Here is a 15,205-nt window from a genome sequence, read left to right on the forward strand (position 1 = left end):
TACAAAAGATATCATTTTAAAAATTGTGTTTCATTCGGCAATCAAATACAACAAAGGTTTTTTTAAGTGTACTAACCGACACTGAAGAAAACAGTTATCTTTATGAAGAAAGTAGCATCCAGAACTGTGCCAAAGAGCCCCTCCCCTTTATTCTTGACTCTCAAGCATGGGGAAAGCAGGCATCTGGTGTTAATTTTGCTTTAAAAGACTGTGTCTGTGCTTGTAGGTTCATATTCCAAAATCCAACCAGAGATGTGAGTTACATGCTTTCTCCTTTTCCCTCTATCTTTCCCTTCTGGCTCCCCTCCAAAGGTCTTTGCTTCTCAGTCAGTCTTTTCTCAAGATGAAACCCCTGCTGGTTCCAGCCATTTTGGTTGCCCTGATGCAACTTTCTCAGAGCTTCCCCATCTGGTACCACAAAGGCTGGCTGCGACTGCTCAGAGAAGGGGACAGCTGTGGCAAGTGCAAGTTGGAACAATGCGCCGTGCCAACAAACTGCCGTGCTGGAATAGTGTTAGATCCTTGTGGATGCTGTCCTGAGTGTGCAAACTCCAAAGGACAAATCTGTGACTTGGACGCAAGGAGTAATTTCTATGGCCACTGCGGAGACAACCTGGAGTGCCAGCTGGATGTTGAGAACATTAAATTTGGAGAAATCCCTGAGCCTCAGTGTGTGTGCACATCTCAGGAAAGTGTTTGTGGACCTGAAGGGAAGACCTATGAGAATATCTGCCAGTTCCATGAAGCTTATGCAGAGAAGGGGACCAATGGGAGCATAAAGCACAAAGGACCCTGTGAATCGGGTAAGGAAATGCAAACACCACACTTTGGGAGTCTAAAGAAAGGAAGTTTGCCAATGTGGGTAATTTCTGCTTTCTTTCAATGCAATGCTATTTAGAGTTACTCCAGTCAAAGACTGGTTGAGTTCAGAAGGCTTGGATTGGAGTAACTCTAGATAGGATAGCACTGTGAGTCTAGCAAATATGGTGTAGTGATTAGACGTTGGAAGAAAATGGCCATGGAGACTCCCTGGGTGACCTTAGGTGGGTCACTTTTCTACGGCTTAACCTACTTCATAGGGTTACTGTGAGGATAAAATGAGGAAAAGGGGAACTGTGTACACTTTTTTTAACTCTTTGGAGGAAGTGTGGGATAAAACTGAAACAGAGAGCCCCAACGTAGCACTGCAATCCACCTTCGAGAACTGTGTAGTTGGGGAAGTCATATAAACCTGTAGCTGGGCCCATCTCAGTGCCATAGGTGTGCAGGTTATTTTTTGCTGGAGCTAAAAGGTGTTCCTCAACCCAATTATTGTTTCTAATACTGCCATTTCATCAGGCAATCCTCATCAGCACCATGAGGTGTGATCACACTCGGAATTTGCTGTGGCTGTTTCTTGGCTTTGAAAAAGGTGGTGCTCCTTGATGCAAATGGTGGCAATCACACAGCCTCTTCCCTGCTGCTGGGAGAGGCGCAGGCCACACACATGCAAGATGAGCATTCAGACTGGGGTTGGACTAGATGACCCTGGAAGTCCCTTCCAACTCTATGATTCTATAATTCCTGCAGGGGGGGGGGGCACATGCATAGTATGCTCTGGCCATTCAGACAGCCAGGAAACACGCCATGCACGTGCTTCGGAGATTTGCTACCGGGAAGTTTTCAGTGGCTGTTTAATCCAGTCCCAGCCTGTCTTACGATGAAGTAAGGACAGGCGGGACATGAGGGCAGAGGTGTGCATGTGATCGCACCAATTTATCTGGAGGGGAGGGTTGGCTAGGGCAGACCAAATTTCTTATGTGATGTCCCTTGTTGTGTGTCTTATGTAGCATTAAACGTTTGGAAACCAAAATCTGAAGACTCCTTGCAAGTTTTAAGAAAGCTTTATGAAAACCATAATCAATATATTCAAGGCTCTATATGATTCTGAATATAAGCTCAGAGTGTGGCACACCGATTGCTTGCAAACTCTTGTTTTAATTCACAGCAGAACTGGAACCACTTCCATCCTTAATGTGGCAGGATCAAAGGCTAACAGATCATCATCATCAAGAAAGGCAAGGTGAAATTCAAGTTCAGTAGCATCAGGGAATGTTGACCCTTGAAAGCCTGGAAAAACTTTGTTGGTCTTCAAGGTGCTACTGGACTTGGATCTTGGTCTTTTACTGCACACAACCTGAAACTATCTTCATGAAAGGCAAGGCAGGGAAAGTTCATTAATTATTTGCTTGGGCAAATCTTTAGCAATGTTTCCAGGATACATATGGGCAGTAGAGAACAATTTCGAGTGCTTGTGTAATGTTCCTATCTTCACAGAAATGAAAGCTTTCAAGAGCTACAAAGAGTAATTGCAAATTTGAGAGTTTCAAGATGCAATAATTCAGTGTGTTTTTTAAAACTGACATATTGTTGCATATTGTCTTTGAAATATAAAGTATGTGAAATCTTCTACAGCTTCATGAGGTCTTATCATTATGTCAAGGTACAAACTTTGGCATGCAAATTCCCTGCATTTGGGTAAAAAAAGCCCAACAAAAAATGACAACAAAAAAAGCCCAACAAAAAATATAATTGGAGCATTAGTGATACTGGCAGCATTAGAGAATGATATGCAAATTATTCAATCCTCAACAGTTAGCATGATCCATTTATTTCCCAGTGATTTAACACAGCTTTTGGGACGGGATCCAAACAGCACATTGTTCTGAAGCCAGGCATGCAAGAGAGACAAAAGGGACACGCACAGAAGGCATACCCATGTTAGAAGAAAATGAGATTGACAGCAGGCCTGAAGGTAGGAATTGGCCACTGAAACTTTTCATGGCATTGGGGTAAACAACATCACCTGGTAAATAAAGGTAAAGGTAGTCCCCTGTGCAAGCACCAGTCATTTCCGACTTTGGGGTGACGTTGCTTTCACAACGTTTTCACGGCAGACTTTTTACGTGGTGGTTTGCCATTGCTTTCCCCAGTCATCTACACTTTCCCCCCAGCAAGCTAGGTACTCATTTTACCAACCTCGGAAGGATGGAAGGCTGAGTCAACCTGAGCCGGCTACCTGAACCAGCTTCCACTGGGATCGAACTCAGGTCATGAGCAGAGGGCTCCAATTGCAGTACTGCAGCTTTACCACTCTGCGCCACTTCCCACAAATTCTATTAAAGGACAAGACCTCAGTAAGAACCAACATCTGCCATCTGGAGATCACTTGTAACCCGGGGAGATCTCCAGGCCCCTGTTGTAGGTTAGCAACTCTAACAAAAACAGTATCACTATCGTGGTCAAAGTAGTGATGCTTCTCTACCAGCTTGGACAATGGAAAACTGGCAACCAGAATGAAAGCCAATAAAAATGCCTCCAACTAGAGCCAGAGGACAATTTAGGGGGAAACCAAAGTAATAGAATTCTACTGTCTTATAAACACAGTCATAGATACTCTGATCTTTATGCCATTCAATCCTTATGGGTTTCATAGCTGCAAGGTTTTTTGGCCCAAGGTCAATCTTCTCTGTTTCTTCTAAGGATCAAACACAATCTGTAACATTAGCATCCTGTTCTAAGTAGAGGATATTAAAAGTATGCACAAAGGCAAATCTCATTTTTCTCTAATCACATTAAAAAACAATGTTCACAAAAGCTGTCATCCTGTGCACACATACCTGGAAGAAGGCTTTATTTTTTTTTGTAGCAGGAACTCCTCTGCATATTAGGCCACACACCCCTGATGTAGCCAATCCTCCTGGAGCTTATGGGGCTCTTCGTATAGGGCCTACTGTAAGCTCCAGGAGGATTGGCTGCATCAGGGGTATGTGGCCTAATACGCAAAAAGTTCCTGCTACTTAAAAAAGCCTTGCCTGGAAGTAAGAGTCATTGAACATAATGGGACTCACCTCCTAATACACAAGCAGATGCTTGTGCTGTGTATCACTGTCTATATTATTGTTTCCATTTCTACTTCCCATTCATCCCAGTATTCAGAGATGCTGAGAAAAAAAATCACAACTTTTGACGCATATATATTTCAAGACTATCTACAAAGGTCCCCCCTTATTTATTACTTCATATATTTACTTCATTTATAATCTGCTATTCTATCCAGTGGGGATCCAAAATGGCTTACATCATTCTCCTCTCCTCCATTTTGTACTCATAACAGCCCTGTGAGGCAGGGTAGGCTGAGTGTGCTTGGCCCAAGATCATTGAGCAAGCTTTCATGGCAGAGTAGGGATATGAAACTGTATTTCTTAGATCTGAGTCTGACTAACCGCTATACCATGCTGGCTCTCACTTTGGGTTGCCAAACTCCAGATGGCACCTGGAGATCTCCCACAATTACAGTTGATCTCCAGATGACCAAGGTCAGTTTCCCTGGAGAGTTGACTCTATGGCATTATATCCTGCTGACATTCCCTCCCCTCCCCAAACTCTGCCCTCCCTAGACTCTACCCCTCAAATCTCTATTTCCCAATCCAAAACTGCCAACCCTACTCTCACTTCATAATTGGATATAAGTCCTTTTCAGATATTTCAAATGGTCATACTAAAAATTTAGCTGTCATGTGCAGATCCTCCCAATATGTGTGATTGCCATGTTGTATGAACAGGAGCAGTGTGTATCTACTATGCATATTCACCCACAGTACACACATTGTGACTACAGGCTTTTTCAAGGTTTTTGTTCACTTGTGCCCAGTCTGTACTTTGCTCCTGATCACACAGTAGGGTGACAGGATCAAGAGTAGCAGGTAGGGCTGCCAAGTCCAATTCAAGAAATATCTGGGGACTTTGGCGGTGGAGCCAGAAGACATTGGGGTGGATCCAGGAGCAAGGTTGGGACAAGCATAAATGAATTCCAAAGGGAGTTCTGGCCATCATATTTAATGGGACTGCACACTTTTTAAATGCCTTCCATCCATTAGAAATAATGAAAGATAAGGGCACAGTCTTTGGGGGCTCATGAAATTGGACCCCCTGGTCCAATCTTTTTGAAACTTGGAAGGTGTTTTGAAGAGAGGGACTGAATGCTATCCTGCAAATTTGGTGCCTCTACCTCAAAAAACGCCCCCCCCCGGAGTCACAGATACCCGCAGATCAATTCACCATTATACCCTATGGGAATCAGTCTCCTTAGGAAATAATGGAGTGCCCAGCAGACATTTCCCTCCCCCATCCCACTTTCTGATGACCCTGAAGCGGGGGGAAGGGCCTCCAAACTGGGGGATCCCCTGCCCCCACCTGGAGATTGGCAACCCTAGTAGCAGGTGCCCCTGTTAACAGCAGTTGATATGCTTTGGTTATGTGCAGTCATAATGTCTGGAAAGGGTGATGTTGAAACTGGAATAGGTACATGATATATTTTGGAAGAAAACACACAAGGATGCCTGTTCTGTGATGCCTTCAAGAACAATAGTGAATCTTTTCAATTGTTTTCTGTTAACAGGCAACACAAGAAAAATCCATTATGCGTTCTTTGATTGTATGGCTGTAATCTGCTAGAAATCCAAATCACAAAATTTTGTTTTTAAACACACACAAGCCAAACACTGATGCAATCAGAAAGAAGCCCCCTTCTCCCCCTTTCTACAATGAGACAGGGAAGAGGCAGGGAATGTGTTAGTGCTATTCAAAATACTCTGTGTGGGCTGGGGGTGGTTAATATAAAAGAAACTTGCCAAGAAAGAAATGGCTCACAGCCACAACAATTGTGCTTTCTTATTCTCTGAATCTCTGACACTTCCCAACTGTTATCGTTCAACAGTTCGTTTATTTAATGGGCTCTGAAGACTAGATTCACTCCCTCTAGCGGCTAGATTAAAAATACACAAGCATTTTAAAAAAATTCTCTCTGTAGATTTGTCCTTTCTCTGTACTATGATTGTGATAATTCTAGTTGGCCCAATATTTGACAAATTTAATCTGAATGTGGAACTGAGAATCGCGTTGGAGTTACATTAAAATGTGCTCCCACCCCTGAAACAAGCATAATGACTTTAATAGCTTGATCAAAATGAAAGTTATAAAATAGAACTTCATGTCCAACTTAAATGGCAGCAAATCACACCATTTGCAGCTGCAATTGTCCTTCATGCTGGGTTCAAAATTAACAGCTACCATTCAGAAAGAGAAAAAAAGGCCTGAGCATAAATGGATGAGAAGTTCTGTCTCATGAGGTACAGCAGTGATAAGAGAACAAAAACTGATGTTATAATGCTATGTGTGGATGCTGAGGCTTTGATCCTACAAAAAACCAGCCAAAATTCCATGGAGTGCCAATAGCTGTCATGTTGATAGGGCTGTCAGGTTCAGGTTGGGAAATTCCTGGAGATTTGGAAGTAGAGCCTGGGGAGGACAGAGACCTCAGACAGGTACAATGCCATTTTCTTCTGGAACCACTGGAGATCACTCAGATTTACGACTGTTCTCTAGATGGCAGAGATCAGCTGCCCTTGGGGGGGGGGGGGAGTCAATGCCTTCATGAGGGTGGGTGGTAAGACAGTAAGGGTGGCAGACACTCACCTGGAGCCTCCTTCTAGAGTCCATTGTAGTTTTCTTCACAACGGGCCTTACTCCTAGTAGAAGAATAAAACGGAATTCTATGTACTAGATTATGTACTAGAATTAGTTGTGTACTATAAACCCTCCCACAAAGAACCAAAAACATTGCAGAGGTTACCTTTTGCCAGGAGATTAATGATCTGATACAGAAAAATTAACAAGACAACTAGACGCTTCTTAAGGGCACATCTATGAATCAGGCCTGATCAGAGTCATCCAGAGGTTTCTCATAATTGACAACCAGGGACAGAAATTTCCTGCATGAGCTCATCTGTTCTAGTCTTAAAGCCAACTATAGGTAGCAGCCATCATTATGTTTTGTGTTAGTGAGTTCCATAATTAAAATAAGAACATTCAAAGTCAAACTGTGAGAAGATGCAAGAAGCTGAATTCCACTAGGCAAAGCCCCAGGACTGCAAACTGTGGTGCCCATTTCTTGGTGAACTGCTGTAATCGCTTTCTCCCCAGCAGGAAGTACTTGTAAATTATGTTGTGGCTAGGTCCAGCAGATGGTTTTTGAAATGTGTCTCTCTTGCAGAAGATGGCAAAGATGCCCAGCTACTTTACACAGTATGGAATATGCAAGCTGTGACCACAGTCTCCATCTGCTATCTTGTGTAACAGTGAGACATGAATTGCAATTAGAGATGGGCATGAACTGGGAAAACGCAGTTCATGTTGGGTTGTGGCCTGTGGTGGACCCATGAACCAAACTACAAAATGTCACAAACTAAAATGGCTTTATAGGAACTGAACCAGTTCATGATTTGGCAGAAGGCCCCCTGGCATGCTTAGAGCTTCAGACTTGCAAAGGATCTCCAGATGACTCTCCTCTACCTGCCCATCAAGACTGGTGAGGATTGGACTCAGGGGGTCCAAGTTACACCCATCTAAAGAAGGTGATCCCAGAAAAGTACTTTTGAGGAAATGTCAGGTGCAGCTTCAGGAGTGTGTAGAATTGACCTGTGCAAGCTAGAGGCATCAAACGCACAGTGGACCTCCCTGGGGTGCTCCCCTGTATGACTTCCAAGTTATGTGTGGATTGTGTGGGGGTCCAAGTTATGGCATGCAAAGAAGGTACCCCTAGGAAAGTGTTTTTGGAGATAAGTCCGGCACAGATTCAGGAGTGTATAGAATGGACAGTGTGCAAACTACATATAACAAATGCAAAGGGAACTTCACCTTACCACCCACTCCTCTACAATCTCTTAGAGTGGAAGACAAATTACATCCCAGTTACTACCCCCCCTCAATGGTCTCTCCCATTTATACCCACCCACCCACCCCCTCCTGAGCGTGACCCCCTCTGTGTGCCAACATATTGGTTGTGTGCCAGAACAGGATGAAAGTGGGCATGAAGGGTGCTCATAATATGGGGAAAAAGAATCCTCCACCACCACCCCCTTTTCCACAGGGCCCCAGTCCCCAGACACATCCTGCTGGGCCAATGGAGGCCAGCTCCAGCAGAGCATCACCAGAGATCTAAAAGCCGCCTTTCCCTAATCTGTTCCTGGGGCTCTCCGCAGAGGCAAAAGAGTTCTTGCCAGTACCCTGAGACACCTCTGACAGCAGTGATTCAGAGAGTGGGGAGGAGAAGCATACTCCCCTCCTATACCCCAACTCTCTGTTGCTGCTCCCGCCTCAAGTAGACACCTCATCTTTCAAAGGGAAACAAAATTAGACTCTGATCACCTTATTACCCTACCATGGTTTGAATACCTTCAGTTACAACATTTGCTAGACACTCACAAAAAATTTTCATAGTCAGAAAGTGAAGCATGAAGAGGTGGGGTGAATTTGTATATTGATTCAAGGGACTCATTAAAAAAATTATAATATTTTAGCCAGTCCTAAACCTGAATTTCTACATAAATGTAGTTTGTAGAGCCAGTTCATGCCAGTTCTCCTCAACTGCTGCATATGTAGTCCCTGATTCAGTTTGTGACTGTGACCGGCATGGAGGTCTGGAGTGGGAACTATTTGGCCTATTGGGGACGCCCATGTGTATATTAATGGATCTCCCTGTTCCGTCAAACAGGACCACCTTCAGCTTGGAGGAGACTGAAACCCCTTAATGCAAAACACAGTCTGAATCTAACTGGGGAGCATGCACAGGGGAACTGATGAGAACTTGCAGTTAACATCTGGCCATTAAATAGGGTACAAGGTGGGTACCTTGGACCTAATATGTGCCAGTGTGTTGAGTCCATTCTCAAGATCTGCCAATGGGAGAGAGAGAGACTGTTGTAGGACACATCTGCCTATGTGAACCTTCCATAATATTTGTATTTTAGAGCACTGAAATCAATATAGTTACCTGGTTATAACACAGTACAGTTAGTTTATAATACTTGGTTTGTTCATAACTGGTTACAGAGAGGCTCTTTTTATTGTCTTCAGGATGACAGAAAACAAAATAACAACCTGTGGGTTACACAGCTGTTTGACAAGCCTCTTGAAATTATCTTTTCCAGCTCCTGTTATTTCTTTGCCACCGCAAGATACCCAGAATTTCACAGGAAATGATGTCATTTTTGGTTGTGAGGTGTCTGCCTACCCAATGCCACACCTTGAGTGGAAGAAGAAAGGAAACAAAATGTTTTTGCCAGGAGATGATGCTCATATTTCCATCCAGGTATACAGTGTAAAGTGTGTAAGGTTGCTAAGGGACGAGGGGGTTTTTGTGGGTAGCTATCAAGAGACATGGGGCTTGATCTAGATTAAGAGAAGTCTCATGGATATCACTGAGAAAGTTCAGTGTGTGCTTCAGACTCACCCACTGAGATTTAACTGACTGTATAATGCTCCTACAGAGGTAAATTGTTGATTCAGAAAATATAATCCCTTACCTTAAGTGAATGCCTTCACATTGGGGAAGGATTTCCTTTGCAGTTTCACCCTTTTAAGAATTCTTAATAGGATATTTTATTGCAGAGAGCCAGTGCAGTTAGATTATCAGTCTAGGATCTGGAAGATCCAGATCTGAATCTCCTTTTTGTCATTGAAGCTTGCTTTGTGAACTCGAGCCAGTCAAATCTCTTTCAGCCTAATGTACTTCACAGAGTTGTTGTGAAGATAAATTGGAGGAGAGGAGAGTGAGGAAAGACACGTTGGATCCCTGCAAAGGAGAAAGGCAGAATATAAATAACATAAACAATCTGGATTTCAGTAAAGCTTTTGACAGGTTTCCCTATGATACTCTGATGGGTAAACTAAAAGACTGTGGACTAGACTCTAGGATAGGTGGATAGGGAATTGGTTGAAGAACTGCACTCAAAGAGTAGTTGTCCATGGCATTTCATCTGAATGGAGGGAGGTGTTCACTGGGATGATTGGGATGAGGGTGTGGAGGAGCTACTCATTAAATTTGCAAACGACACCAAATTGGGTGGCGCAGCAAACACACCTGAAGATATAGAATTTAACAAGATCTGAACACACTGGAAAAGTGAGCAGATGTGAACAAGATGCAATTTAACAAGGATAAGTGCTAAGTTCTATAACACAAGATATCATAGTCCCACGGTAACAAAAATGAGAGACACATATATTGGATGGGGGATACACTTCTGGGCAGCAGTGTGTGTGAACAAGATCTTGGTGTACGGGTGGACCATAAGTCATATATGAGCAACCAGTGTGATGCAGCGTAAAAAAAGGCTAATGCAATCCTGGGGTGTATCAATAGAGGTATAACATCCAGATCACAAGATATCATAGTCCTACAGTACACTGCATTGGTCAAGCCACACCTGGAGTATTGTGTGCAGTTCTGGAGGCCTCACTTCAAAAAGGATGCAGGCAGAATGGAGTGGGTGCACAGGAAAGTGACAAGGATGATCAGGGGCCTGGAAACCAAGCCCTATGAGGAAAGGCTGAGGAACTTGGGAATGTTCAGTCTGGAGAAGAGGAGACTGAGGGGGGGCATGATTGTTCTCTTTAAGTATTTAAAGGGAGCTGTTCCTGTTGGCAGAAGAGGAGAGGACTCACAATAATGGGTCTAAAGGCTGGGATGGTACTGGTTGGATATTATGAAAAACATTTTTACAGTAAGAGTTCTTCAACAGCGGAATCAGCTACTAAGGGAGGTGGTGGGCTCAGCTTTACTGGCAGTCTTTAAGCAGCAACTGGACAAATACTTGACAGGGATGCTCTAAGATGATCCTGCATGGAGCAGGGGGTTGGACTAGATGGCCTGTATGTCCCCTTCCAACTCTGTGATTCTATGATTCTCTGAATTAAAATAAATTTGATTGTGCATTTTATGGAATAGTCACATATAGCAACATTTAATGTCTTCAAAGACAGCTATGTTTGACGGAAAAGCAGCTGTGTTGGGCTCATGCATTTGCATTTACATGTGTGTTAAGATGTGCCTGTTCCCTTCTCAGATATTTAACAATGCAATGGGGACAGGGCTTAACAAATAAGTCATAAATTGGAAATACTTATATGAATAAACTTCTACAGGCATTTTAAATAAAAGTAGACAGACTCCCTCTGCCTCCAGTTTCGCGTATGTTGAATCCCAATCTGCAGTATTGTGGACATTACCCTGAAAAATACACCCCCGGACCATCAAATGGTGGTGTTTGTCCTGTCCACTGAGAATAAAATTCAGACACTGAGCAAGTTTTATGTTTGGTGACTTAAGGACAATGAATCTGAGGTTATTGCAAACTCTCATTATGTTTTTTCTTCCCATGGTGGTGACTTTAAATAACAGAATCCTGAACTTCAAGGTACTCTAATGCAAGTGTGAATGTGCACACACTAAAAGAATGTTTAAGACACTCCTCTTCCCAGTATGTCCCAGAGAGTTGCCCACCTCCAAGTGGGGACTGGAGATGTCTCATAATTGCCACTGATGCACAGTTTTCATAGATCAGTTGCCCTGGAGAAAATGGATACCTTGGAGGATGGTCCCCTGCTGAGGTGTCTCCCATCCCCAAACCCCATCTTCCCCAGGCTACATTCTGAAATCTCCAGGAATTTCCCAACTTTGAGTTGGCAGTCCTGTCTAGGACTGGTACTAGAATGCAGAAACTGTTCCTGGTAAACAGAGAGAGTTGAAAGACCATTGTGGCATAGTCATTCGCATGTCCAACTAGGACCTCAGAGGCCTGGTCTCACTCTGCCATGATGCTTGCTGGGTGATCATGGGCTGGTTGTGCTTTTTCACAGCCTAACCTACTGCACAGGGCTGTTGTTGAATTAGGAAGGGAGAGCCAAGTATGGCCTCCTGGAGGAAGGATGGGATAAAAGTGGAGGAAATCAGCAGAAGATACATGGTGAGGATTTCATTCTAGATATTTACTGCTTGTCTTTCTTTTTCTCAGGCAAGAGGTGGGCCCCAAAAATACAGCATAACTGGATGGTTACAAATTCAAGGAATCAAGAAGTCAGATGAAGGCATCTACATATGCCAAACAAAAAACAAATATGGGTTTGCCTATTCCTCAGCAAGGCTGGAAGTTATTGATGGTAAATTAGTGCATTTATGTCATGTTTTGAAATAAGAAGCTTTCAAGTATGGTTGCCTCATTTGGCAATAGCTAGTGTAGTATTCAGGGCAAAGCCTAGTACTATTATTCTACCCAGGGTTTTCAGGATACACAAATACAATGACAATCATCAAGGCAAGAGATTGGAGCAAGGTATACAAACCAGTCTAAAGTTAGGGATCCAAAGAGCCAAGGGAAAAGAGGGTCCAGGGCTTGGAACCAGTACAGGGTGCTAGGTCTGCTCTAGCTGTGAATACAAGCAAAGGTTAGCAAGGACAAAATACAAAGGTAGCAAGTCAGGATAGCTCAGTTCACAGAAGTGTGCAACATACAAAACTACTTCCACAGTAGTTTGCTCTGTGTGTTCCTTTTATCTGCCTCATTAGCTGACTTATCCCTGAAGCCCAGGGGTTGCTTCTTACTGCTGAGTCCATAGTCCACAAGTGCAAGTTCTTTGCTTCCCTATCAGCTTGTCATTCCTCCTCCTGCAAAGACTCTGCTCCAGGAATTAACACAGATCCCTACTGGGTGATCAGACAGGGACTCTTTTGTCTCTCTAGAGCTGTCAAGCACACTCTCCTTCTTCTGCACTCTGCTGGTTCAGGAGAAACTGGTGCAGACTGATGTTCTGACCTCTGAATAATTTTTCTTCTCCTGCTAGAATGAGCAGCCTGGCTGCAGCTGGAAAGTGTTTTTGCTTTTTGATACTTCACTTGCTTCTCAACCCAGCTGCTCAGACAGCTATTCCACTGGTACTATGCCCAACTCTTCCATTTCCTCCTCAGAGGAGGAGGCAGCTGGCTGGCCCATGACAGCTACCCCAAAAGTACAGTGGTGCCTTAAAAACTAACAAAATTTATTTCAGCAGAAGCTTTCATGAGTCAGAGCTCACAGTGTCAAATGCACTGAAATATACACCCACTGGGTCAATGCTTTCATTAGATATAGCAATTACCCATTAGGCATCTAGTGACAAAGACAGAAAGAATGATTGTTAAAATGGCCCTGATATGGGCAGGACCTTGGAAAATGCACCCCTTCCCATCCAGGTCACATGTGAACATGTATCAGAATGTATCCTTTCAAAGAAAGATTGTAGCAAAGCAGCATCTGGAAAGATCTCCAGGAGGGAGGGATTGTAGCTCAAAGCATCTGCTTGGCATGCAGAAGACCCCAGGTTCAGTCCCCAACACCCCCATTGAAAGGACCAGACACTCAGTAATGTGAAAGTCTTCTGCTTGAGACCTTGGAGAGCTGCTGCCAGTCTGAGCAGGCAATATTGACTTTGGGGACCATAGGACTCATTCATTATAAGGCAGCTTTAAGTGATCAGAACAAAACAGAGGGAAAATCTGGGAAGGGGGTGGAATGGGATATATATTATAATGCAGAGGAAAATGCAGATATGGAAGCAGTCCTGGTTTGTCTGACAGAGCTCTGCGGATCCCTCCTTTGGCCAGTGCTTAGAAGGTGCACAGAAGCAAAATTGCTGCCTGACACCCTTCAGGCTTTCATATGCAGGACCAGCTACCATGCTGGCAACCAGCATCACCTTACAGGGCTGGCTTGGATGTTCTCCTGCTGCCACCACTGCGCTGCAGCAGCAGTTATAGAAGGGTATGGCGGGTTTTTAAAAAAAGATGAAGCTGCCTTATACAAAGCTGGGCACTGGTCAATCTAGCCCAGTATGTTCTGCTGTGACTCAAAATGGCTCTCCAAATTGTCAGAGGCTTTCTCCATCACAGCAACATGAGAACTTTATTAACTAGAACTGAGTTTGAGCACTTGCATGGGGAAAGCTGCTATCTCTGAGCTTCAGCCACTCCATCACAGATAGGTTTATTTATTTATTTTAATTTTAAGACTGGTTCTTCTTACTCTGCAGATTCACCCCCAGCATTTCAGAAATCTCCCAGCAGCCAAATGACCACCAGTAGTACAGATTATGGAGACTATTTTGACCCTTCTGAACATGAGGAGGAGGCAGAATATGGATCTGGAGACTATGAAAGATGAAACATGTTCCTATTGTGTAAGGGAATCTTTGTGTTCAGCCCTCATCCATATCCTCTGTTTTTACTTGCTCAGGCTTACAAATAACAATTATTTAGAATTCCAGAACTTGGAAGCAGTTTATAAATTTGATTCTATTTGTTTTGTAGTCATTTTTTTCTCTCAGTAACCATAGGAAATCCGAGAAAACTATACTGGTGGTATTTACTACCTCTGTTAATGGTAACTTCTGTTCTTTATCTTTTATTCACTATACTAATTAGGATGGCATTTCTTCTAGATTGCATATTGTATAAATGAAATTTATTGCTGCTAAGTCTAGATTAAACCTGCCTTAGAGTCATCATGATATTTCCCCATAAGAAAACAAAGGCAATACTAAGGGAAAGGAATGAGATACTACTACCTCTTTTGATCTTCCAAAGCTCAAGGACTGAACTAGAAGGCTGAAAAAAGAAGTATCATTCAGAACTAGGCATGCTGTTTTGGGAGATGGATTGTTACAATACTAGACCAAAATGGAAATGGCATGTCAGACCATATGCTTAGCCGCAGGGAGAGGTTTAGAGAAAATAAAGGGCATATGTACTCATTGACCATTCCCTCAATATTTTGGCATGAACTATCTTGTTGGCATTGAATGATTGAATTGTCTTGTAATCCTTTGGCTTTCCACAATGCCCTATAGCACATCTCATTTTGTTATCTGTCCACTTTGTTCCCTTTATTCTCCTTCCCTCATTTCATTAGGTCTCTTTTCTCCTTGTTATAATATCCTCTCCTATATTCCTGTGTTTCTTGATGGTGAAGACCCAGCTTCATTGATTTGTTGAATCAGTTTCACCCTCTCACTGCATTCCTTCCTCATTATTCTGCCTATGTCCTTCTTTGACTCTATTTCTTCCCATTCCCTGACAAGAAGGGTCATGGACATATGTTGCTTCCCCCCCCCCCCCCCAATTAATTTGTATGACTTTTTGTGTTGGCTTGCAATCCCAATGGATTTATAAACTTTTCCATATGCATAAAATTATTATAAACATTTATTGTATTGGAATCATTGTATGAGCTGGTGAACATCAGTTGCCAGTTTCAGTAAATTTGCAATGACAAAACCAGCATTTGAGATTGGT

General features: G+C 43.1%; 1 protein-coding gene across 1 annotated transcript; it reads left to right on the plus strand.

Annotated features, from left to right (window-relative positions):
- The first annotated feature begins 231 nt into the window (after window positions 1–231).
- On the plus strand, window positions 232–14,159 carry LOC132586044 (kazal-type serine protease inhibitor domain-containing protein 1-like). The gene is made up of 4 exons (XM_060257973.1): window positions 232–803; window positions 9,030–9,190; window positions 11,895–12,039; window positions 13,945–14,159. Exons 1-4 carry the CDS (start codon window positions 344–346, stop codon window positions 14,073–14,075), a joined length of 897 nt encoding a protein of 298 aa, XP_060113956.1. The 5' UTR covers window positions 232–343; the 3' UTR covers window positions 14,076–14,159.
- Window positions 14,160–15,205: the final 1,046 nt, after the last annotated feature.

This window comes from Heteronotia binoei, chromosome 1, assembly GCF_032191835.1.
Source record: "Heteronotia binoei isolate CCM8104 ecotype False Entrance Well chromosome 1, APGP_CSIRO_Hbin_v1, whole genome shotgun sequence".
In the NCBI taxonomy this organism is placed as follows: Eukaryota; Metazoa; Chordata; class Lepidosauria; order Squamata; family Gekkonidae; genus Heteronotia; species Heteronotia binoei.

What these genes read in the sequence shown, in the direction of transcription:
- LOC132586044 (XM_060257973.1), top strand. Translation starts at nt 344, where the DNA reads ATGAAACCCCTGCTGGTTCCAGCCATTTTGGTTGCCCTGATGCAACTT. An exon ending in CAAAGGACCCTGTGAATCGG is followed by an intron (nt 804 to 9,029) that starts GTAAGGAAATGC and finishes TATCTTTTCCAG; the next exon opens with CTCCTGTTATTTCTTTGCCA. An exon ending in ATGCTCATATTTCCATCCAG is followed by an intron (nt 9,191 to 11,894) that starts GTATACAGTGTA and finishes TCTTTTTCTCAG; the next exon opens with GCAAGAGGTGGGCCCCAAAA.